Consider the following 24218-nt stretch of genomic DNA (forward strand, 5'->3'; position numbering starts at 1 on the left):
TCAGGCATATGAGGCTGATCATGATCATGAAACAGATACAGACCTGAGGCCCAGACCTAAAAAGTTTGTAGCGCCACCGTCTTCAAAAACACAACTAAAGAACTGCTATACAACAACCCAAATCTTGTGAATTTTGATTTAAGTATTTAAAATGTCATTGTTAATATCTTCCTAAAAACCTAAACCTTGATTTCGATTCGATCATAAGATTAGATTATTTAATTAATATTTCATCACACGATGGGTTCAGTGTCATCTGATGAAATATTTTCTACAATTTTAGTAGGATTTTGTTATGACTAAGAAATATAGGATTTTTTTATTGTACTGAAACGATAATTATCTATATCCATAAATAACTATGAACTATTTTTAGACTACAGGCGTTATAAAAGGTGATATTTTTATTATTTTATCTTAATAAGCTTTATTTACAATCGTGGGGGCCACGTTAAGAACTCGTGATTTCCTCTGAATGTTATTTGGAAAATGCGTGATAAGATAACGCGATTTTGCTTGAACATTTTAAAAGGCTTTAAAAGGCATTTTAAAAGGCACAATCGCGATCCTTCTGGCATTGAGGGTGACCATGAGTTGCCTTATCACTTAACATCAAATTCGGTTGTTCGGCGCAAAAGAGCAAAGTATTATCACACTGTTCCCTAGTATTATCTCTTTCCTTGACTATACTCAACGAAGAGTGATTCGATACGACAATGACAGTCATTTTTCATGCGGCTTGTTCCCGTAGCGTTGCGTAGAAATGTGGGGTCTCTCTGCATCTTCTACCGCATTTACATAGTAGTCTGTCCAGAGCTTGATATTCGGTAGTGGACTGATCAATTTAAAAAAACAATCTTAAACAAAACATTACTAGAACATTAATGACTATGACTAAAAAGTACGTATTTTGTAAATGAACTATATCTTTACTATTTATTTATGCTCTGTGTATAATTTATAATCACCATAATTGTCGTGGATTTATTTGGTGAACTATACTAAATAAATGAATATAATTATTTTCAACTACTGCAAATCACAGAAGTCGTTTACAATTAGCATAGAACAATCCAGAAACTCTCGGAGTCTGAAACATAAATATTTTTTTATATACGAAATTAAACGTGCCTCTTTCGGCCCTTTTTGTCCTGAAAAAATTGGTCGTGCCGTTTGCATATACAGGAAAACTAACAAGCATTGCTCTAGCAGGTTCAAAACTCATTCGTCGCCAGTCCATCAATGGAAGAACTACCAGTGCGCCGGAGGACAATGTCCCAACCAGGACCTATATCTGGAAGTCTGCAGACCGCTATAGCTGCCCGCGCGAAGCGGCGACTGCGCAGCGTCATGTACGCTGAAAATGCTGAAGCAGTAAGTAATCCTAATCGTAATAGCCAATTCGTGATTTATACAATATTTCATATATTGAATAATAACAGTGCTGTGAATAATAACGGATTGAAGCTATGTATTATTATAAACTTATAATTATTTTACATAATTTCTTTCTACAGCTGTGATATTTTTTGACATTCAACACCTATAGTCTTCAGTCACCGTGACCACGCACGCTGTAAAGCACGCGAAACGTCAAGAAAAAATTAAAATTATATCAATTATAAGTTTATAATAATGTATAGCTTCAATCCGTTAAAAAAGTGTTTTCTTTAAATGTGTAAAATGTTATCAAACATTCTCAACATCAAACACAATACTAATTGCATAATTATTCTAGTGTCCAAACGTGCTATTGCCTCTTTTATAAGATATAGGGAAAATAGGCCATTACCCATGGACACACCTTTTTTAAGCACGGAGTTTGTAAGTACTTGGGATTACCTCCACAGTAAACTGGTTCCACAGTTCGCTAGTTCTAATTAATTTTCTATACTTATTTGTTTTAAATTTTGTAGAATTGTTTGATGATTTGCTTTTTTTTTAAAAAGAGTACGCCGGCTTTTTCTCTCGGCCGACACCCTCTGTCTTCTTTGCCGATGAGTAGGGATGCCAACAGGCTCGAATTTAATGACGTGGAATAAGTGATACCATGATGATATTATGTCCAAAATAAACGTATTTTTTTATTTTTTATTTTCATTGCTTAGTAAAGCGGACTGTAGAATCGAAATGATCGAATAGAAACTATCGAGGTGGTAAGGATGTAACCTGTAATAATTTCGGCTCGTACGGTGAAACGGAGCATGGAGAGTGTTCGGACTATCACCTGCAGCTGAGTTTCATCTTCGGTCGTCAAGACAGAATACAAAATACCATCTGTATCACCTCGACGTCCGTTGTTTCACAACTGAGCGTTTCTTTAGCCAATTTTTGTGCACAAATGTGGAACCAGCTGATCACTGAAGTATTCTCGAACCTTTGACTTCGCGTTTTTCAAGACGTACCAGAAAGGCCGACAACGCACTTGCAAGCCTCCTGGCAATGTGAAGCTACATAAGCCAACGCCCAACTAACGGCTAATATTATGACCACCGTACCTACTACTTTATATCAGATGAGCCGTTTGCCGGCGCGTTTGCCTCCTATTATATAAAAAAAACTGAAAAGCAGACTATGGAGAGTTTTCAAATGTGAACTATTAGATCGGAAATAATATATAATATGACAATTCTCAACCCTAATGTATCCAAAGCAAATCATGCATTTTAGGATCGGATGTTAACTGTTTATTGCAGTTTGTAACGTAAGAATTTTTAATGATATATTTGTTACGCACTATTATTACTAAATATTATTATTTTTTACTAATAAAGGGGTTTGATTAATCGGCTATTGTGATTGGTAATTCCGTGTAAATGCAGGGAAATAACCGTGTTTTGATAAGGTTTGTACTAGATAATGTAAAATTACCCGATTTAAAAGTATTATCAACATATGCGTTTAAAACAGAAATGTAGATATTTTGCGCTAAATCTCGATTTGAACCAGTTCCGATTTCCATAAATTACCTTTGGCCTAGTGGCTTCAGCGTGTCACTCTCATCCCTGAGGTCGGAGGTTCAATCCTCGGCTGTGCACCAATGGACTTTCTTTCTATGTGTGCATTTAAAATTCGCTCAAACAGTAAAGACAAACATCGTGAGGAAACCGACATGTCTTAGACCCATACAGTCAACGGCGTGTGTCAGGCACAGGCTGATCACCTACCTGCCTATTAGATCGAGAAATGATCATGAAACAGATTCGGAAATCTGAGGCCCAGACCTAAAATGGGTTGTAGCGCCACTGTTTTTTTTTTAATGTACAAGAAGTTAATCTTTTGAAAAAAAAAAAGGGTTGTTCTTTTTTATTTCTTGTTGGTAAATACAGCAGTAAAACATAGACAGTATTATCTGGTCTGGTATGACGATTGAGGAAATCGGCATGCTTTTAAAACTAAGAAAGCCTGAGTGAGTAAAATGTACTATTGTTTTGTAGAAATTATTAGAACCGTTAATAGTTTCAATGGAAGAGACTAGCTACCCACGATAGAGGACTAGTTTGAGGGCTATTGCACATTATTAACTAAACATCCTTTTTCTATATAATAATGTTTTTTTTTTTTCGAAAAAACAATAATAATGTGATGAATGATAACAATGAACACGATTATTCGATGACAATTAAAAAAATCAATCACTTAGATAAGATCTTGCGAAGTCAATGTACGTTAAATGTTATGAAATCGACATTAATCCACAAACAAATACCAGCTAAGTATAATTGTACGTGTTATTTATATGTTTCCATTTAAAATTGTATTTCTATTGAAATTGTTACCAACTATTTTGACACTCTTGATGAGATTCTTACCGAAGGCAATGAATTGAAACGCGATTTCTTTTGAAGGATCCTAAATCAAACTTTTTAGAAGGTAGTTTTATTCTCAAACATCACACATTTTACAAAGAAGACAATCAAGACAAGAGACAAATATTACACTCAAATGTCAAGCTCAAAGGAAAGATTACAGCGTGTATAGCGTAAATTGATTTGTGTTTTAATATTAGTTATTTTATCAGTTCAGTTTTAACTGGTGATATTTTTTGATAATCTGTGAGTGTCTTGATGTTTTTAGACTTCCAAGCACTTGTGTTTTATTTAAACACTACTATTATCAATCACAGATATGAATATCATTCACGTATAGATTTATATACTGTAAAAATAATAATAATGCAGTGACGCTACAACCTTAATTTCTGAATTCTCGCGTTGCCCTTAAGGCCCTTTACACCTTTGTTTGGGCTTACACCTCGGCTCGGGTTTAGACCTCAGCTCGGGTTTAGACCTCAGCTCGGGTTTTTAGCTCAGCTCTAGCTTAGCTCAGGGCTACAATCTAAAATGCTTAGCCTCTAACTAGATCTGACTCTATTATCATTTTTATTTCATAGACAAGTAGGTTCAGTCCGTCTGACACATGTGACCTATGTATATTTTTTTTCTTATTATTTACTCTACTCCCCTGCCGTCGTGTCCAGGAATTATCTCACAAAATTATACATTTAATTGCTTCCATGCATACACTATTTCACGAATGACGTGTTACGCGGAAATACGCCCCGGCTACATCGGTAATATTTATATTTACAATAGTCATGGGCAAGCCGGGGCGCAATTGACCTATGTATTTATAATACTACCACTATTGGTGCAACACTCAGACATCCTGCTTTATACATTACAATGTTTGTTTATTAAAGACAGATGCCCTTTATTATCCATAATATGAAACTACCTCATAGAAGGGGCAACTACAGTTTTTTTACATTTTAACTTGTAATTTTTACTATCATAACTGTCTTTTCTAGGCCTATTTGAAATAAATGATTTACCTATGACTATAAATGTCAAATGTTAAAAATTGGTCAAGTAGTTGTCTTAAAATAAACATTGATTGTTTATTTTAAGAACTTTCTTCTGTAAATTAATGTGAATCTATTCTTGCATAAATAAAGTCACATGCTTTCAAAAATTTTGCAAAAAACCACAAATATTAGAAATCACGATTATGGCTAGTCTCGTGGTACTTTAATTTTTGATTATATTATCAATAGATAAGCATAAGCTGGATTAGTAATAATTTACAACTTATATATATCATTTTATAAATAGGGAAGTAAAGAATAATAAAATAGTACGTTTATCTACAAATTTGCGAAAATGTGTAATGTACAACCTATTATAATGTAACCGTGAGACTGTATCACAGGATTTAATAATAATAATTTATTTGCAGTATGATACAAAAATGTTATGGTGGTACAATCTAAACTTAGCATATTCTGCCACAAATAGTGGAGTAGAATTTGTCTTATTTTTTTTATTATACAACAGAATTTTACATAGAAGTTACAAATATGTTCAATTCTCACATTATTAAAACATATAATTACGTTATCAAATTCACATTTTACGGAAAAAAATAATTAATAGACATTTTTTCCCCGAAAGTGGTACATTAAGGGCCTGTTTCACAATGTATGGATAAAGTCCCAAATAGCTATGCAACACATAAATTATTCGAAAGATAAAAGTTCCAAATAAGATACTTCACATTTCATGACGTATAGCGCTATCTGACAGTCGTGAAACGCAAAAATACTATTTATCCTACCAATAAGTAACAAATAGCTTATTTGGAACTTATCCGGATATTGTGAAACAGGCCCTAAGTCGATTTTTAAAATTTGAATTAGGAAGATCTTTGTATGTTTCTAATAAATTATTATAAATTTCAACTTCATTCTAACTTCATACTAAATATTAATAATAATAAACTTTGACTGCCTTCCTACTGCCAATATCTTTCACCTTCGTTCAAGGGAGCAAGCGTAGTTTGGAAAGAAATTCAAAGGCCCTTTTAGCCAGCAACGAGTATCCATTTTTTAAAAGTAATATTCCATCTAAAACCAGGGTTCCAACATACGACCTCTGAGTGAAAAATCTTAACTGAGCCTACAAAATCACAGCTAATTTATTAAATTAGATTACTTGCTGATTACAAAAAATAATATAGTAATAATAAGAAAAACAAAACAATAAAATATGCTAAATTTCATTTGTGTTATGTATGAAGACAAATTTCTCCGACATTTAAGTCCTATCCAATTTTATTAGAATGTGACATATTATGTATTTCAAAATAGAAAATAGAGATATGGGTATCGACACAATTCCAATTGTTTTATATTGTTAATAAAACAAATTAATATTATCCTAATTAACTTCAATTTGTTGAATTAATTTATCTCTAACCCATCAATAATTGCGAACCTGATATAAGGTACTCGAATTAAATACAAAATTGTAATTGCAGCATTACAGTAGTCAATAATTACAAAATAAATACCAAATACTCAATTAAGTAGGTATCAAATGGAGAGGCTCTCGATAATTATATTCAAGTGCTAGATAACAATTTCAATAGAAATAAAAATTATTCAATATCAATTAATTATTTGAATAATTCCAAGAATTTCTCATCAAGGAAATTGCAAATCTTGTTTTGTATTTTACAAATGGCACTCTAAAATAATGAGTAGGTCATTACTACTACTTGTGTATTGTACATATTTATATCTTTGAATATTTTTTAACATTGCCTCTCTATAAAGCAGTTGATATGTTGGATAAGTAATTAATTCTTATATCAATCCAAATCAGCAGTGGTGGCCTAGTGGCTTCAGTGACTCTCATCCCTAATATCGTAGGGTCCATCCCTGGCTGTGCACCAATGGACTTTCTTTCCATGTGCGCATTTAATATTCGCATAAAACAAATATCGTAAAGAAAGTGGCTAGTCCTAGACTCAAAAAGTCGACGGCGTATGTCAGGCATAAAAGGCCTACTTGTCTATTCGATTCACAAATGATCATGAAACTGAGACAGAAATCTGAGGACCTAAAAATGTTGTAGCACCACTTATATAAATGTTTTGTTGTAAACCATTACAGATTACATATTTATGTGTGTTACAAAAAGTGCATGTCAATCTTCTTCAAACATATATGAAGCTATATTTTCATATGTGAAGGAAAATGGAGAGTAGCGTCGGAGAGACTGGTAGTGTAACATAATTATTTTTCAATTAAAATTATTCTGAGAGGTTTGACCAAATTTATTTTCTAATCAAAAAGGGAAGGAAGAAAGTTCTATACGAATTGCATAGCACGATATTTTTGAAGTGGCGAAGTGAAACTTCTTTGGCACATGAGAGTAAAATTTAAACGGAACGTCACGAAAAACTGCAGCGTTTTTGTAGAAGAAAAGGGAAAAAGCGATTAAGAACGATTGAGTTAGAGTGAGAAAGGGACATCTAGAAAAAGAAACACGCTCTTTAATTCTGTCGCATAACGTCTTGAGCAGTAAATATAGATTTTTATTTATTAATATTATCATTAGCAGGTATACGGTGTGTTAATAGTGTGAATATATTATTGCTGGTACATCATCGTCTATTGGGGCTTTTACGTTAGTAATCATTAATTTAAAAAGACGTTTCACTCTGAGAGCAGTGAGCCTCCTGCCCGTTTGCACCCTTTTCTATAATAAAAAAAAACTTCTGTGATACATCATATGTATTTTGTACATACGCACTTTGTTTACTATTTTTCTAATAAAAAATCTACTTAAATAAAAAACTGGAATTTGGATTAGCATTCTTTTTTAAAGGCCAAAACATGAAAACTAAATATCATAAAACCCGAATATAAACAGGTTCTACGCCCTCACCATTTTTGCTCAGTGCCTCCAATCAAAATTAAACGAAACCACGAACACTTTGTCTTTTATTTATTGAATACCAAATATATAATAGGCTTATAAGCTACCGATATAATCTACCCTATATCTATTATTAATAATCCACAGATATAATAAAATAGATAATATTAAAAAAGAAAATTGATGATATGGCCAAAACGGATTACGTATATACGACCAACGTTATATTGTAATAATCTTCTTGTTGATGTGTGTAGGAATCTGTAATGTAAGGTAATCCATAACAATTTTCCACGCAAATTTCCTTCGATGAAAACGCGTTGGGAGATAATATGGGGCAGTTCGAGGCCAGCGTATTCCTTATCTTATATCTTTAAACGAGCATTTCTTGTATATATATATATATATAATTGGAATCTCGGAATCGGCTCCAACGATTTTCATGAAATTTAGTATACAGAGGGTTTCGGGGGCGATAAATCTCATTAAATAAATCATTTTATTTGTGTTTTATCAACTTAAACATAGAATTGCTCGTTTAAAGATGTCAGTCAAATAAAAACTTAAACATGAATATAATTATCTTTATTCGATAATTATATTCATATTTCATAATTTTATTAGTATGTAATTCGTACTTAAATAAAATTTCCAAAAAACACGATTTATAAAAAAAAATACCAAGCTAATCTCGGTCATCCAGGTCTTTATATTAATTTACAATACGTGTATATTAATTTGATTAAATGTATTACCAAATAAGTATGATTTTTATAATCAATCAATTAATTATAGTCAGTCAATTTAATTGACTCATAAACAAGTACTCTATAGTTACTCTCATATTGATTAGAATCACAGTGTTTGAAAAAACTTTTTATCCGTTCATCACAGAGTCAACACAGTCATTTTAGAAACTATGTTGTGTTTATTTATTTGCTATTATTATTGTTTTATTACCTAAGCCATTACGTGTTTGTCTGCGCCTTCTTAATTTCTCTTATTAATCACACATATATATTTCTATAACATTCATAAGTATTGTCCTCCTTGAAACACGTGCGATTTTGAGAGCAAAAATTTAAGTTACTTCAGTTAACAACCATTGGGACTTTTTGATTGGATTGATGTTGGTTTTGGGGGTTTAATATAATCAAGACTGCTAGTAAAATCTATAATCGGGCATTAGCTAAATGCACCTTTAAGATAAACATATATTAATCAATCTAGAGATAAATTACTTAAAGAGTAAGGTAAATGCAGCTGTTTACGACCCATTGGAAATTTCCAGGCTTCACCGACTTATTAACCTTTTTCGAAGTTATGTTGTCTAACTAAACTAATAGATGAGATTGTACGTCGAGTCAGGGCACGAAATTCCACCTGTATGACTTAGATGTGCCACAATCATTATGTGGGACTATCCTCTGAAGTATTTCCAAACCAAAACCAAATTCGGCTTAGGGTCCTTCCACAAAAGAGTGTACTAATTCTTAAAAGACCGCACGAGCCCTCTGGCATTGACAGTGTCCACAGGTACAAATAATATTAAATTGTACATAACGCTTCATTTTAACCCATCCCACTAAGTCTAAGTTTAAATTGCGCTTCGCAAAAATACAAAATATACATATAAAAAATACCATCTTTGAAAATACCTATGGAGGTAACCTGAACATGCCTTTGAAGCTGCAACAATAAAATCTAAGAATTAATTTATGCATCTATTATGATTTTTGCAACATCCTACTGTGTTTAATTATTTTTATGACAAATAATTAAAACGGCACACTCATAAAGTGTTAGCATTTGATGTCGTTAAAAACTACATCAGTTACAGTGTTTCCTTAGGGGTCGATAATACCTGCATTTACCTTATATAATAATAATATATAGTTCTTATCACGTCCTAAGTGAATACGTCACAAAATATTTATAAGCTGATTTTGATTAATTAATTATGATAATTTTATCGTGTAATTCTTATTGCAATCAGTACAGTGCCAACCAGTGTTTCGCAAACAAATCTTTTTAATTCAACATATGCCGGAAATCGAATTACATAACCAACAAATGAAGGTGAGGAATACTGATTTTTAAGGCTTTATAATTATATACGTCTAAAATAAAGGTTGATTAGAACCTATAGAGTGTATAGGTATCATCAGTGCATTTATAACTGTAACTGTAGTCTATGTATTGGTCGTTTCCTGTGGTGTAGTGGTTCGATGTAGGAATACTGAAGCACTTTATTGGTTATGGTTGAGGTATGAATGGAAGTTTCTGGAGAACCTTGATAACTATAGAATAAACTAATTGTTAAATGTTAGTAGTAAAGGGTGTTGTAGCGCCGGAATTAAACTATAAATGTTTATTAAAAAAATGTATTTTTAATATTGTTATATATGTACGGAATAATACACCGTCAAAATTTCTTTCATCACGGTTAATGCACTCTTAGAAACAGACTGATCAACTGATCACTCTCTCTGACTCTCACTTCTGTCGTTTAGTCTCAAAATTCATTTTCGAGGGTTATCATAAACTCTAAGTTTTTACTTTTAGCTACTATTCGTTTTACGCCTATAACAGTGATGGAGTTTTTTTAACACTAGTTGCCCCGAGAACTTCGCGCTAATAGGATGTTTTCTAAGCCTACCTTTTTAGTAGCTAACATGTGTTAGTAGAACATGCATAACTATGCGTATCCATAAAGCCTATCCGCTTTTTCAGAATAAATGCCTAAGTAATAATAAAAACTATATAATTCTATAAAAATATTCCTCAAAATTCAGGTAATACAACAAAAATTTCTCGACTTTGCGCCGTCTTGCACTTATCTATATATTTTATTATACTAAAACTATAACCAATTATGGAATATATAAAAATACTCAAACTTAATTGCTCTGTTGTGTATGGATGTGAAATTGAGGGTGTGTGGTGTGCTCATAATGCAGGTCATTTAGCGCTATGGACATTCTTAATACAATGCGCGATAACTTATATTTTTTATTTATATAGATTATTTCATAGCTTTTGTTCGTAGCTTATCGAGGAATTTAATTATTGCTGTGAGTTAAATAATAAGTATTTTCCAGTAAATTATAAATGCCATTAATTTTAATAATATTACTTCACACTGTCATATAATTGTCCCGTTAATGGATTGGATTAAATAATAAATGGATGAGACTGTTTTTAATTTTTAGTCCATTGCAAAAAGTGTCGTTGTAAAGGCCTCATAGCGATTGTTTGTGAGGCGGGTCACTCTTGCGCAGCCAACTGTAAACCTTTAGCGTCCAACCGGGCGCATGTCACCCCTCAGCCACCCAGTAAGCCTATTCCGGAGTGACGATCGTAATATTGCGTAACGAAATATATTACGGCGTTCGCTTTCTCCAGTGAGCTTCCGGTCTGCTCTTCAGGCGATTGACCACCCCGCGGCAGCCTTGGCTGAGCTTTAAAGGCTCGTAAGGCCAACAGCGAGAGTCCATAACATAACTATTTTTGATAATCTATGGTAAATTATTTAACCATAGATTACAAATTTATTGTCTGTGTAATGTTATAATAATATTCAAACTAAACTTAAGAATACAGTGCAAGAGGCTGCCTTATCGCTACGCGATGTCTTCCAGGCGATCCTAAAGTATAAAGCTGGCATTTAAAAGCCGTCAACACACTTGCGAGCCCTCCGGAATTGATCGATAAGTGGTAGCACATCAGGAGCGGGGGGAGGCTCCTCGTTTACCCTCGTTCTATAAAAGCTTCTCGCTATTCAAGTTTTGTGAACATATTTTTGAACATTTAGTATATTTTATTATAAAACAAAACGAATTTTCTAAAAAATATTTCCAGTATTACAAACCTTTCTTAAGTGCAATAATTGTTTTTGCGTTTATTACATAACGAGAATAACGACGTTTAACCACCCACCCCACTCACCAGTGCTTTCGCTTAAACAAATTACAGTGTAAGCTACAAATTACAGTAGCAGAAAAATACAGTAGATTACAATGCAGTAGATCATTTTACACGTGTATTTTTTATACATATAGTCTATCAACCATGCGATCAGGCAAATCTGTTAAGGATAAGCTAAACCGGGGAATGTTAAATCTTCCCTTTCCTAAAAAGGGTAATCCTGATGATAATTATGCGTGAGTTGGATATCTTCATGCCAGTCTTGAGCTCCAGATCGCATCTAGTTGAATGAACCACCGTTTACTTCTACCGAAGTTTTTAAACGCTTTGCTATATTTCAGCAACTAATTATTACTATTAACGGCGTATATTGTACCTATAGTGTAAGTAATGTATTAAGGTGAATAAAAGTAAATGAAAAGAGCACGTTAAATACAACTTAGATACTTGGTAAATTATTATAGTGGTCAATTGTCTACATATACTAAAATACATGATGTATTTTAACCACAAAATGTTTTATGACATATAGAACATATTACATTTAATTTTCTTTTTAATAGACTACATAATTTATTGTTTTTTTTTTGATACATTCAAAGTATGAAAGGCCGTAATTAGTTGTAGGTAGATACAGCTAAGATAAAGTCTAAATTACAGTTAGTAATTAAACCTACCCTGATATACTAAAAACACTATTTAACATTAAAAATGTCCAATGACACTACTTAAGAAAACACTTGCTGTTGTAAACTAAGTTTTTTTTCACTTACCACTGTACAATTAAACAAAATGTACCCCATACGTGACTTGATCATAATTATAAGTTTATTCCTATTAAACACACAAGCCTTATACCTTAATAAATATGTAAACTCCTGAATAAAACAATTTTATTATATTTCAAACACGCATTACAATACAAAAAAAAAATTCTTCTGATTTTTCCCCAACTAACAGTACAGTATATCTACTGTAATTAAAGCGAGTGTCACTCCGTGCGGACACGTGCCGCCCCAACGCCTCGCTTGATGAAAATTCAATCTCTTCATTTCTATATTCCCATACGACTGCTAACTGGCCACAACTCAATAGCATTCATTGGAGCGCGTCAATTGAACAGCTACAAGAATAAACCTTTACCTGCAAGCAATAACATTTAATAAATACTGCACTCCTTTAACTAAAGGAGTGCAATAACAAACAGTTTATAAATTATGTTTACTCTATATTAGAAGTGACAGAGATGTTAGGTTTTTACGGTCCATTAAATATGGGTAGAATATACTCTATAGCAGGGCTGGAACATTTTTTGCATTTTTTCAACAAAAAAGGCTTTATATTGTATGTTAACACAGAATCCTTTGCTATATTTGTAATTTTAAGTCTTTTTTGTAATTGTTACCTATGACTATTATTATAAAGGCCAAACATTGGTTCTAATTTGTGTAAATTTTTGAGGTGAAAACTTCTATAACGGCGATCCTTTTTTTAGAATAGGTAAAAACTGTTAAACTCGCGTCAGGACACTTGACATGATCGAAAATTCGTAAGACGGATGGAGAGTAGACGGCTGGCGCGGCGTATTAAATGTAATTGAATTGTCATGTTTGTGTACGATAGCGCAATAAATAAATATTGTATTATACCACAGAATTGATAACTAAAGCAAAATTATTCCCTAACTATTCCGAAGTATCAAAAATGCACAACGTGAATATTCAAGTTTTCACTTCTGCCGGCACTCCCGTCGTTTTTTCTGATGATGATAAATAAATAACTTTAGTTAAAACGGTGCAATTAGACATTTCGTATATTATAATAAAACCGAAATTTTTTATATACTTATCAGTCAGACCTATAATAGCGAACTATAATTAAACTGACTTATAATTTCATTGTATAATAAAATATAAAATATTTACTATCTTAGTTTATGAACATTGTTACTTGTCTATAATAGTTTTTTTTTAATTTTGCATCTATGCTATATTAATTAGTATTATTCTTGCCACTTTAGCACCTTCTGTGATAATCAAAAAACAAAAAATTGTTATTAAAAAATTTAATTTTAAGGCTACTATCAGTTTCACAAAATTTGTCTGCAAGGAATGTCTATTAACATTTGGAAGAAGCGCGTATTGTTGTAATCTATGTTAAATAAATACATTGGTCGCAGGAATACTAATTGCTCGATTTTAACACAAGTAATGTGATTACAGGTTCATAACTGTAAGTTTTAAATACTATTGTTATGTAAAAACAAATAAGAAATTTAATATGTATTAGTGTTTACTGAGAAGGATTATTTCAAATCAACAATTTTCTGGGAAAATCCATATAAAATTTATAATATGATTACGATGTTATTACATGTGTTAACTGACAATAAAGATATCGTAGACCTATTCCAATTTTGTTATTACGTCATGATTTGATACTAAAAACTATCAGAGAGATAACAATTTACGGATATTATTTTTGTTACGTCAATAGAATATTGATTATCCAGTAGTGCTAATGACAATTAAAATAATAAAGATCATTGTCTGTGATTAAAGCACCAATGTACTCTCATGAGTGTCAGTAAAATGCTTCTAAATACGCATTTACTGTCAGTCTCAAATCAAGGGGAAATATATATCTGCAACCATCACATTATGCTCTTTGTCACATGATAGAGCAGTTAATTATTGTCATGATATATTAATAAGAAAATCAAACTTGAGCATTCGCCGTATTCTAAGTTCAATTATGGTGTGCATCGTGAGAGAGAGAGAGAAATTTTTGGCATTAATAATTTGTAAGACTTGCTTTCCAACATAAAATAAAATATGTTGATTATGTAATAGTTAAGGTACAGGTATCACTTAATCCACGTTATTAAATTTGAATCGGTAGACGTCCCTACTCATCGGCAAAGAAGACAGGGAGGCATACCAACATTTAATAATTATCACCAGTTTGTATATTATGTTTTAAGTATTTTTAGTTACATTGAATATACATATTTCTTGGTAGCTTGTATTACAATCTGAGGGTAAACGATGCTGTAAATAAAACAATTTTCGTTACTCAATCACGAATCGTATTAGACTGAGGAATTTTAAATAGTTGTATTACATAACTATTCTCAAATGAGTAGCTTTCAAACAATTTATAACGTAAATGCAACTTTGCTAAAAGCAAAAAATAAATCGGCTCGGATGTAAAGCTGTACAAAGCTACTGGTCAAAAATTTGTTTTGCGAGAACGGTGGCCAGTAACAGGATTATAGTGAAAAACGGGTGGTGTCGATCGAGAGAAACAAGCGACTAATGAAGTTATTAATCCGATTTTGTTCGGCTCCCGATGTGCACGCAACACTTTTTTATCGGGTAGAATTAAAGTCTATCGCTATTCCATTCCACAGACGCTAATATATAGAAGCTATTTTAAGACTCATTTTTAACATAGGTTTAATATCAATTTTAACTTAAAATCACTTATGGCTGTGGAGCTGGCGAGCAAAAACGATTTGCTCGTGTGGCTGACATAAGTCTGGATTAATTATTGGGTTCGAGCTTATCTATCTGCATCCCAATAACCAAACCCTACGAAGACAATCCAATTTTGGCGACGGATAAAATGCAATCGCTTCGGTCTTTACACTCAATTTAACCAATTAAAATAAATGAAACCGTACAAATAATATTAAAATATGTCTATATTTAAAACATCAATTAGCTTTTTAATTATTTTAAAAACTGATGTAAATTAAAATCTTAAGATAGGATATTGGCAGAGATGAGCTGTCATTTTCATACAAATGTCTATCCACATACATCCAGCACACCTACCATGGATAGCTTGTATCGACAGATGGCTATTACAATCCGTCGATTGGTTTTTGGCACACTTCTAACAATATTAGATTAGGATAAAGATGTCTATCGCAGATGGTCAAAAATGGATTGAGTTAGGTTATTGGGTTTGAGTGTTAATAGCGATAATTATACGATATGGAATATTAATTTAATGGAATAATAATTAAAGAAAACAGGTATACTCTAATATTTGCCGCCTTCAAGGGTGGTGTTTAGGAACCTTGTCAAAATGGAAAAAAATACCAGCAGATATTTGTAATAGGAATAGGAAAGATTGTGAGATGTTTTATTCTCAATTATTGCAATTTGAAATCAGAATAATGTAGGTACACTTAATTGTAAGAGAAGGGCCCATGTTTATCGTTATGTTTAGTGTGTAAAAGATTTTAATCTTAATACACAAAACATATTTTAGGTTCTATAATCATGTTTTAAAAATATTTTCAAACAACTTAGTAATTATAGGCATTATTAAAGTAGAGAAAATATTACCGCCATTGTAACCCTTCGTGGTAACGATATTGTTTGGATATGGAAACGCGTTTTATTAGCACCTATTGTATAGCTCTGTTTTATTCTTGTTAATTTTTAGTAGAGTTAATAAAAATAAAAAGTAAATTTTTAGTGTTTGTCGGCTTTAATAGATATTTAGAAAACATAATCAGATGACATTCAAAATGTAATGATGAAATACGCAATTTTCAAATCTTAATAGTAGCATATAATGAAAAACGAGTAAATTACAAATTCAGCGCAGATTGAATGCTTAATTAAAAAGCGCAGTATAGAACTAGCCATCAAATTGACGCTTTCACAATGACAAAGTTTAAAGTTTAAAAATTTGACATCTGTCTGACTTTCCCGCGAAAAAGCAGCTTCGCCATTTGTTGGTACTCTTTATACCATCCAATTTCTGTCTGGTAATGTTTTCTGCTGTGAAAATCTTCCACGTGCATTCGTTTATTATACAAAAATGTTGATTACTAAAAAAATTAAAACTACTTAGACGAATGATATTATCTATTCTTGTTTCGTACATTAAACGTGATGCTTAATATTATCACTCTATCATCTCCTTAAAGATCTTAGTCATGCATTCGACCACGTACACCAGTTTTTTATGTAACACTTGCTCAAACTAGTAAACGTCTCAGCCACAGCTAATCACATAATATAAAATAAAAAACACAGTTAAGCTGATGTAATCAGAGACAAAACCTTGTATTTAACCATATTGTATTAATTTCAGAGCCCGGACAAATTGAATAAACTGAGTGTGGTCATCAGAGATGATTATTCGATACCACCTGGAACACCTGCTAGTAAGTGGCAAATATGGCTTTAAGCGTTATAGACTACAATAATTACTTGTAAATGATTACGGAAATTAAAAAAAAGGTTTTTTTTTAAATTTCTTATTTGACACAATACAAAAATAAATAGATTTGATGTCGCCGTACCACACGTAAAAGTATGCTATCGCTTATCTGTTTTTAAAATATAAAACACGTGGTTTTGTGTAACTCAAGAATAAAAAAACAATTAAAAAACTTGACATTTGCTTGAGTTTACAGCCATGTTACTGGTGCGACGCCATCTTGTTTACAGCGCTTCTGTCATTTCTCTTTTGGCGGGTTCCTAAAATGATTAAATTATTTAATTAAAATCTGAATTAGTTGTTTTCCAATATTCCATAGCTGGTAATTATTAAAAAGTTGTTTAATGCTTTTTACCTTTTTTTAAAGCAGACTTAAGATTACCATAGTTACGTTATGGTTTCTTTATGGAAAATAACGCAGTACTATATTAAGTTCGCGTTCAGTAATGTATTGCATATGTCTATTCGCGTAAAAATAAAATTTAAGTAATATTTCAGTGGGCTATGGGATATTTAAAAATAACGTTTCAGTTGTTATTGAGAATTGCTTCATAACGCACGAAACAGTTGTTATAAAATTGAGAAATGTCTTTCAAATGGGAGATTTGTGTATTAAAGTCGTATATTATATTTCCAGGTGAAAGAAACAGTCAAAGCCCTTACATCTATAACAACAGAAATGGTGACATAAAATCACTAAGTAAGTAAGCAAACCTAATTAATATATTTGATATTAGTTAGTGTAAGAAATATAATATTATTAATATGTATGAGTAAAGCACGGAACCGGTTGGAAAGGGCCATATGAAGGCCCAATACATATTATAATAATTGTTTCAGATTTTAGTAGCATCTTTAAATTATCTAATAATATTTACGGTAATGTAGAGATACACTAACCGCGGACTATGACAAAATCCACTTTTGACCCTGTTTGATCTTGTTTAATATATTAATAATATTTAAGCATCTTTTATTCTTTTTTATTCTTTATTTTACAAAATAATATAGTATATCACAGTATGTTATATTAGAAAATCGCTGTGGTTTGTAATAATGTAACCGTAGCAGTCTTGTTTAGGGGCGCGACAAATTCACATCAAAAAAAATACTTGAAACTTTCATCCATTTTACACAAGATACACACAAATTTATACGGAAATAATTATATTTTCTTCCAAGGACCTCTTATAGATCCTCCATCTCTCTCTCTATACAAGCATTATATATGTAAACTAGCTGACCCGGCAAACGTTGTTTTGCCATGTTTTTGTGCCAAAAAATTAAAGTTTATAATTAACAAAAAAACATAAGGGATGATTGTAGAGAGGTGAAAATTTAGGGTTGCATGTATTTTTATATGGTGTATCGTAAAAAAATAAAAACGAAAAATTTTGTCTAAAAAATAAATAAAAAAATGTAGGGATGGACCACCCTTAACATTAAAGGGGATGAAAAATAGATGTTGTTCGATTCTCAGACCTACCTAATACGCACACAAAATTTCATGAGTATCGGTCGAGCCGTTTCGGAGGAGTTCGGTTACTAACCTCGTGACACAAGAATGTTATATATAAGATATAATATAGTCCTTGTTATTAAGAACTCTTTAAAAGAGTAATGTAAATTATAATCGTGTGGAAATGGAACCATGGATTTGTAGTCGGTACAGTGCTGAATTACCAATATATATCATGTATGTTGTCAACACATTACGTCATTATAGTTCGAGATCTGCCACGTTCAAAAGCGATTTTATTTTGGTTATTTAAAAAGCAATTAACTAGTAGGTATCGGTAAATTATTGTAAATTCAGAAACATTTCAATTAGTTTCGTATGCGGGTTGACTAGTCATATAAACTAGCAAACTCCGCAACTTCTCGTTAAATAATATTGCCAATACGCAAAACATTTACTGAATCCCTATTCTATTATGGAGTATATTTCTAATAAAAGCAAAATATCGTTTATTCATTTAGGCAAATACGTAAAGAAAATATGTAATTTCTGCCAGTTTTTATAGCAATAAGCACTCCGCCACTCCTTTTTAATCGTAATTTAACCGACCCGCCAATCGCTTTTAAAAAAAAAATCTGCTTTCATCGTCTTTTAATTATTCTCGTCTGAATACTGCTTATACAGCATGCGATACTTCCGCTTTTGTATACACCATGCTCAACATTAGCTCTTACGGTGATGAAGAACATCGTGAGGAAACCGGCTTGTCTTAGAACCAAAAATTAGATAGCGTATGTCTGGCACATTACTATCATTCATACTATGATTCACCATAAAGTGGAACTATATTTAAATTAACAGGATAGGCAAATAATGTAACATCATCGAGTCATGTCATTTGTCTAGCTGTTTAATTAACTGGTTGAAATCTGAATATCTTTCAGGCCGCCAGTTAAACGACGCTGTTTATTTAAAAGTCTAGACAGTTAATCGAATGGCTAACTAAGCTAGTTGGCTGCGACATATACACAATTTGTGATGTAATTTATAACATTTATGGTATTAACAATAATCTTATTTCCTCTTTTTTATCGTTTAAATTTGGAAATCCCACTTTAAAGCAATAAAAAAATTTAATTATGACTCAGAAACTTACTACCTGATTGTGAGTATGACTCAAACGCTATTTATTTATTTTCTAGAAAATAATGGTTTTGGTGGCAGTAATTAAGAAGTCCGTTTCCTCCAATGTATTCGATTTCAACACTTGTATTGTGACTTTTGTTTTCTTATAATCGAAGCAACTTGGCGTTCAAGCCATTTTCAACCAAAAACTTCTAGAAAAAAATAGAAGACTTAATTTAGTAGATTGTCCATGGGCATGACATAAAATCATGCTTCCTGCCCGATTGCCCCCTGTTCTATAAAAAAAATGGTTATACAGCCCCTTCTAGGCCTTAGCCTCTTCAAGTGCACTTCGCCATCGAAATCCAGGGCATACCGCGTCAATCCCCGTGCAATTTCGAACCCCTATTGTTTTGAGCGTCTTGACAACTCCATCCCACCAACGTAATTTCAGTATACCGGGTTTTCTCTTGGCACCGTGTTGTGTGTTCAGTAAGAACCTTTGGTTCTGTCGTCCGCCATTTAGTGCATATCCCAACACTTAGAACTGTTTCACATTATGAATTTTTGGACAATTGTAGCAAATACACCAAATACCGTCAGACAGTACCAAAGATCTTCGCTCAAAAATAAGAAGATAAATTTTGGTTTATTGGATATAGTTAAGTAAAATGTAAAGTATTTTGCAATTTCGGTCCGATTGTCCATACACAACTGCATAAATAAATAAATAATATTACATTACAGTGAATCAATCAGTGTATCTGTATATAATCAATTGTATAAATAGATACGCAAATGGTATTATTCAGTATGAGTTTAAAAATGTAAATAATCTCTAAAAAGAATAGATTCACTTGCCAATCACACTTGTAAAATACATTGTGTTTCCATACGATGGCCAATGTATTTGTTAATAACATAAAATATTGATATGGTCTAGCTAATTACGTATTTATTTAGACACCTAAAGGCTCTTAAGTAGTACTTTAACTAGGCAAATATTGCAAGAATCAAAACTAAACTACCCAAATTTCGCACTTTTAGTATTTGCTAAAGTCCTTATTTTTCTCTATACAACACAGTGACTTTGAACTTTCAAAATCATTTAATAGGAAACAAAACATGTATTTTATTCATCTTGTGGACGGAAACGTAAAGCCGTCAAGCAGAGCAGAAGCAGCATGTTACGGTTGTCTGACACCTGATATTGCGATACTTTGACCGTGTCCTTCGACCGTCACATCAGACTGACAGAGTTACCGAATAGGGGCTATTCTGTAACTCTGTCAAGTCTGATGTCTGAACTCGTATCTGCGCAGACACATGTTTGTTGTATCCTTATATTATGTTTTAGACCATGTTCTAACCGACTGAAACCGAATCTGAATTTTCAACAAACAAACAGTGCGTTAATCACCAAAATCCTAAAGAAAATTACTGAATTCTCAAACGGAACCAAAAAAGGTGCGTGTACCTATGTACACCCGTTAAAAGTCATATTTTTTGGCGTAACAAGATAAAATCTTTAAAAAAATTGTTTGTAGTTTGTAGAAACACTAACAATAGAAAAAAGATGGTTAATACATTTAAATTTTTATTAAAACACGTTATGCAGTTAAATAAAGTTTATTTAAATATCACAAAAAACTAAAATGTTTACCATAGCTAACTTCAGGGTCGGCTTTTTGTGACGTTTTGCGCGCGCATCATAATAATTTACTCTTATTATTATTCCCTAACCAAAGAAACTTCAAAAAGTCATCGTATGTATTGGGGTATCTTCACAAATGGAATACATAATATAAATGTTTCAGGTAATTATCGCCTTCAAGTAAGCGATGTGAGAGGTGGAAATACGCCTCGTAAACGTTCAGTTGTCACCATGGATGCCCAATCTATACGGTCCATGGAAACGCAGGCGCCGCCCCCCACGAGCCCCGAAGACAATGCCAGACTTTCAAGGTATTCATATTAATAATATAATTCATATATAAAGATGTATACTCCTATATGTGTCAGGATAAGTAACAATGTTTGTCTAGTGGCCTTAGTGTGCGACTCACATCTCTGTGGTCGTTGGTTCGATCTCCGGCTGTGCACCAATGGACTCTTTCTATCTGTAAATAGCAAGGAAGGAAAGCATCGTGAAGAATCCGACTTTTTTTTGACTTAGACACAAAAAGTCGACAGGGTCTGTCAGGTATATCACTTGCCTATGATCATGAAGCAGATAAAGAAGTCTGCCTAGACCTAAAAAGGTTGTAGTGCTAGTAAATATTATTAGTTGAATTAATGAAATCGAATAATATTATAAAATATTTTTGAATTGAAACTTCTTTAGGCGCTTTGGTTGATGTATTCTTTAGCAGTTACTTATTAGAACTTTAGACAAAACGTATTGTGTAGTAAACATAGGCATTTTATTTTTATTATCATTATTACGTATACTGCGTGTGAATATATACAAATACATAGAGTGATCATATACTAGTGCATGATTATCTATTTCGACTTTTACCTTATGACATGTGTATTCTTTGTACGCACGCACTTTTTTTAAATTTATTTAATTTTTTCTTGCAGGAAATATCTAGCCCTTATATTAAGCTCAATGTATGCAATTTTACTAGTTACACTTGGCTTGCTAATATATCCATCGGAACCTTTTGTGGATTTATATTCGCCATCATTGGTAAGTCATATTTGAAATTTTACTTGTATACGTCTTATTCCTTATATTTCCTTCATTTTTGTCAGCCGTCTCAGTACTTTTTTATTCCTTATTAAATATTATACAATTTACGCAACCTTTCTGTATAAACGCAAGAAACACAATCAGACATATATGAGCTGAAGGAGCTTCTAACAATTCTTTTTTATAAACTAGAGCTTAAAAAATACAGTTATATGTTGTTTTAGATTTACTCCATCTGTCTATTAGCTATTGGATTTATATTCCAAATATACTTATTAATCGGTATTGAAAGATATAAAGCGATTGTCAAGAAAAATCAGAAGATTAAAGGGATGCATTTGGACAAGTTTGCAGAGTTTTTCAGGAAACAGGAGGTTTGTTATTAGTAGATTGTTTATCTTATATTTATTTACTTATTAAATTTAAAAAGATAATCTACAAATCATTCTAGATAATATAACCCTAGCGGACACTACAGACGTCTTTAAATAGTTAAATACAAAAACACATAAAATTCGATCCAACTGATTAAGAGAAGTTAAATTATAAAAATATGCACAGAAGTTTATAAGTAGCAGATTTGATGCGATTAATAATAGCCGCATTTGGATGATATGATGAAAAAAATGACGTGTATAATTTTTAAATTAATTAGCTTAATCTTTACCAGGAAGATTTTGCCAACGACCTTGGTGATAGGACTCCGGAGATGAGTCGGAATAGTGCCATACCTTCTCCAGTACTCATACCATTGACACACGATTATTGCTTCAGCCATGGAAGACATTCTGGAAGCTTCTATTTGAAACTGGGAGCTGCAGGTTAGTTAGACTATATTTTATTCGTGAAAAGTGAATACACAATGCTCCTCGTGACATCTCGACGCATTACACTTCGAGTACCTACAACACGCAATCATATAACCTATAAACTACATTCTTAGGCACAGTTAATTTCGATATCTTCCGTCCCAATGTTTGATAGCACATTAGCATTCACATTGCTACTGCAATACCTGAATAATTATTAGCCTTGCCTCAGTAACAAAGTTCTTTCTTCCAGGCTTTGCATTAGGTCATCTAGTGCATTCCGTACTGCAAATTGCAGTACAAGTAGGATATCTACTGGACGAAAAAATATCGAACGATGAATGCGTCAATATACTGCAAGTTGTGTTTGACGTCGTGCAGCCACTGTACTGTTTTATACAGCTGTATTTCATCTTTAAGTACTGCAATGTTCTTATATTGAGAGGACAGGTAAGCTACAATGCCTGAATATCTTTATATATATTATTCTTCTGTGAGTGTGTATGTCACTGAACTTCTCTCAAACGACTGGACCGATTTTGACCGAATTTTTTGTGTGTGTTCAAGGGGATCTGGGAATGGTTTAGATTCACAATTTTGTCCGCTGGACAATGTTTTTTAAATTTATTAGTAGTTGTTGATTTTGGAATGTTTTACATTGGATCCGACAGACGGCGCTACCATGGCAGTGACAAATTTTAAATAATATTCGAATTTTAATTTTTAGTTTTGTTATCATTTTGTTATTGTAGACTATGTGCTGGATGGTTAGATATTGTCATAACATTTGTATAATAATTTTCATCAAAATGGTCCAGAATGTTTTAGCTTATTAAAAAAAGTTTGAAATTTTCAAATTAAAATCGTATAGGCAGGACAACGTCTGTCGGGTCCGCTAGTTTAATTATAATATTTGAAAGAGTACATTTGAAACTAGAATAAAATAATTTGGATATTCTGTAGACTTCGTTGACAAACTAAAGTTGACAATGCACGCATTGACAGATTGACTTGACATGTCGTTTTTTTCCCGCGCTTTGGGCAACATGCTTCAGACCACATACAGAAAATAGATTGTTACAGATAATAGTTCATTGTTTCTTAATTTACTGTGTTCGTACTTATTGCAATCAATTCTTTGATCTTGTTTTGTATGCAGTGATCGGCTTTCTATGCCTCATACATATCGGTTTTCTCTAATTTACTTACCAAGCAAGAATTGCGTACATACT

General features: G+C 32.4%; 1 protein-coding gene across 3 annotated transcripts in view; it reads left to right on the top strand.

The window, feature by feature from the left end:
• The window catches only part of LOC110992843 (proton channel OtopLc-like), a 30311-nt gene that overhangs the window by 735 nt on the left and 5358 nt on the right, over positions 1 to 24218 (top strand). Inside the window, exons 2-9 of one of the 3 annotated variants that reach the window (XM_045633071.1) lie at positions 1210 to 1374; positions 16767 to 16839; positions 17533 to 17595; positions 21297 to 21444; positions 22066 to 22174; positions 22402 to 22551; positions 22848 to 22998; positions 23240 to 23436. In XM_045633071.1, the coding sequence (XP_045489027.1) occupies positions 1210 to 1374; positions 16767 to 16839; positions 17533 to 17595; positions 21297 to 21444; positions 22066 to 22174; positions 22402 to 22551; positions 22848 to 22998; positions 23240 to 23436 (1056 nt within the window). Of the gene's footprint in view, positions 1 to 1209; positions 1375 to 9696; positions 9804 to 16766; positions 16840 to 17532; positions 17596 to 21296; positions 21445 to 22065; positions 22175 to 22401; positions 22552 to 22847; positions 22999 to 23239; positions 23437 to 24218 lie in introns of those variants that run through there. The other 2 variants (XM_045633072.1, XM_045633073.1) reach the window with 2 other exon arrangements.

The sequence above is a fragment of the Pieris rapae genome, chromosome 22 (assembly GCF_905147795.1).
Source record: "Pieris rapae chromosome 22, ilPieRapa1.1, whole genome shotgun sequence".
NCBI lineage: Eukaryota > Metazoa > Arthropoda > Insecta > Lepidoptera > Pieridae > Pieris > Pieris rapae.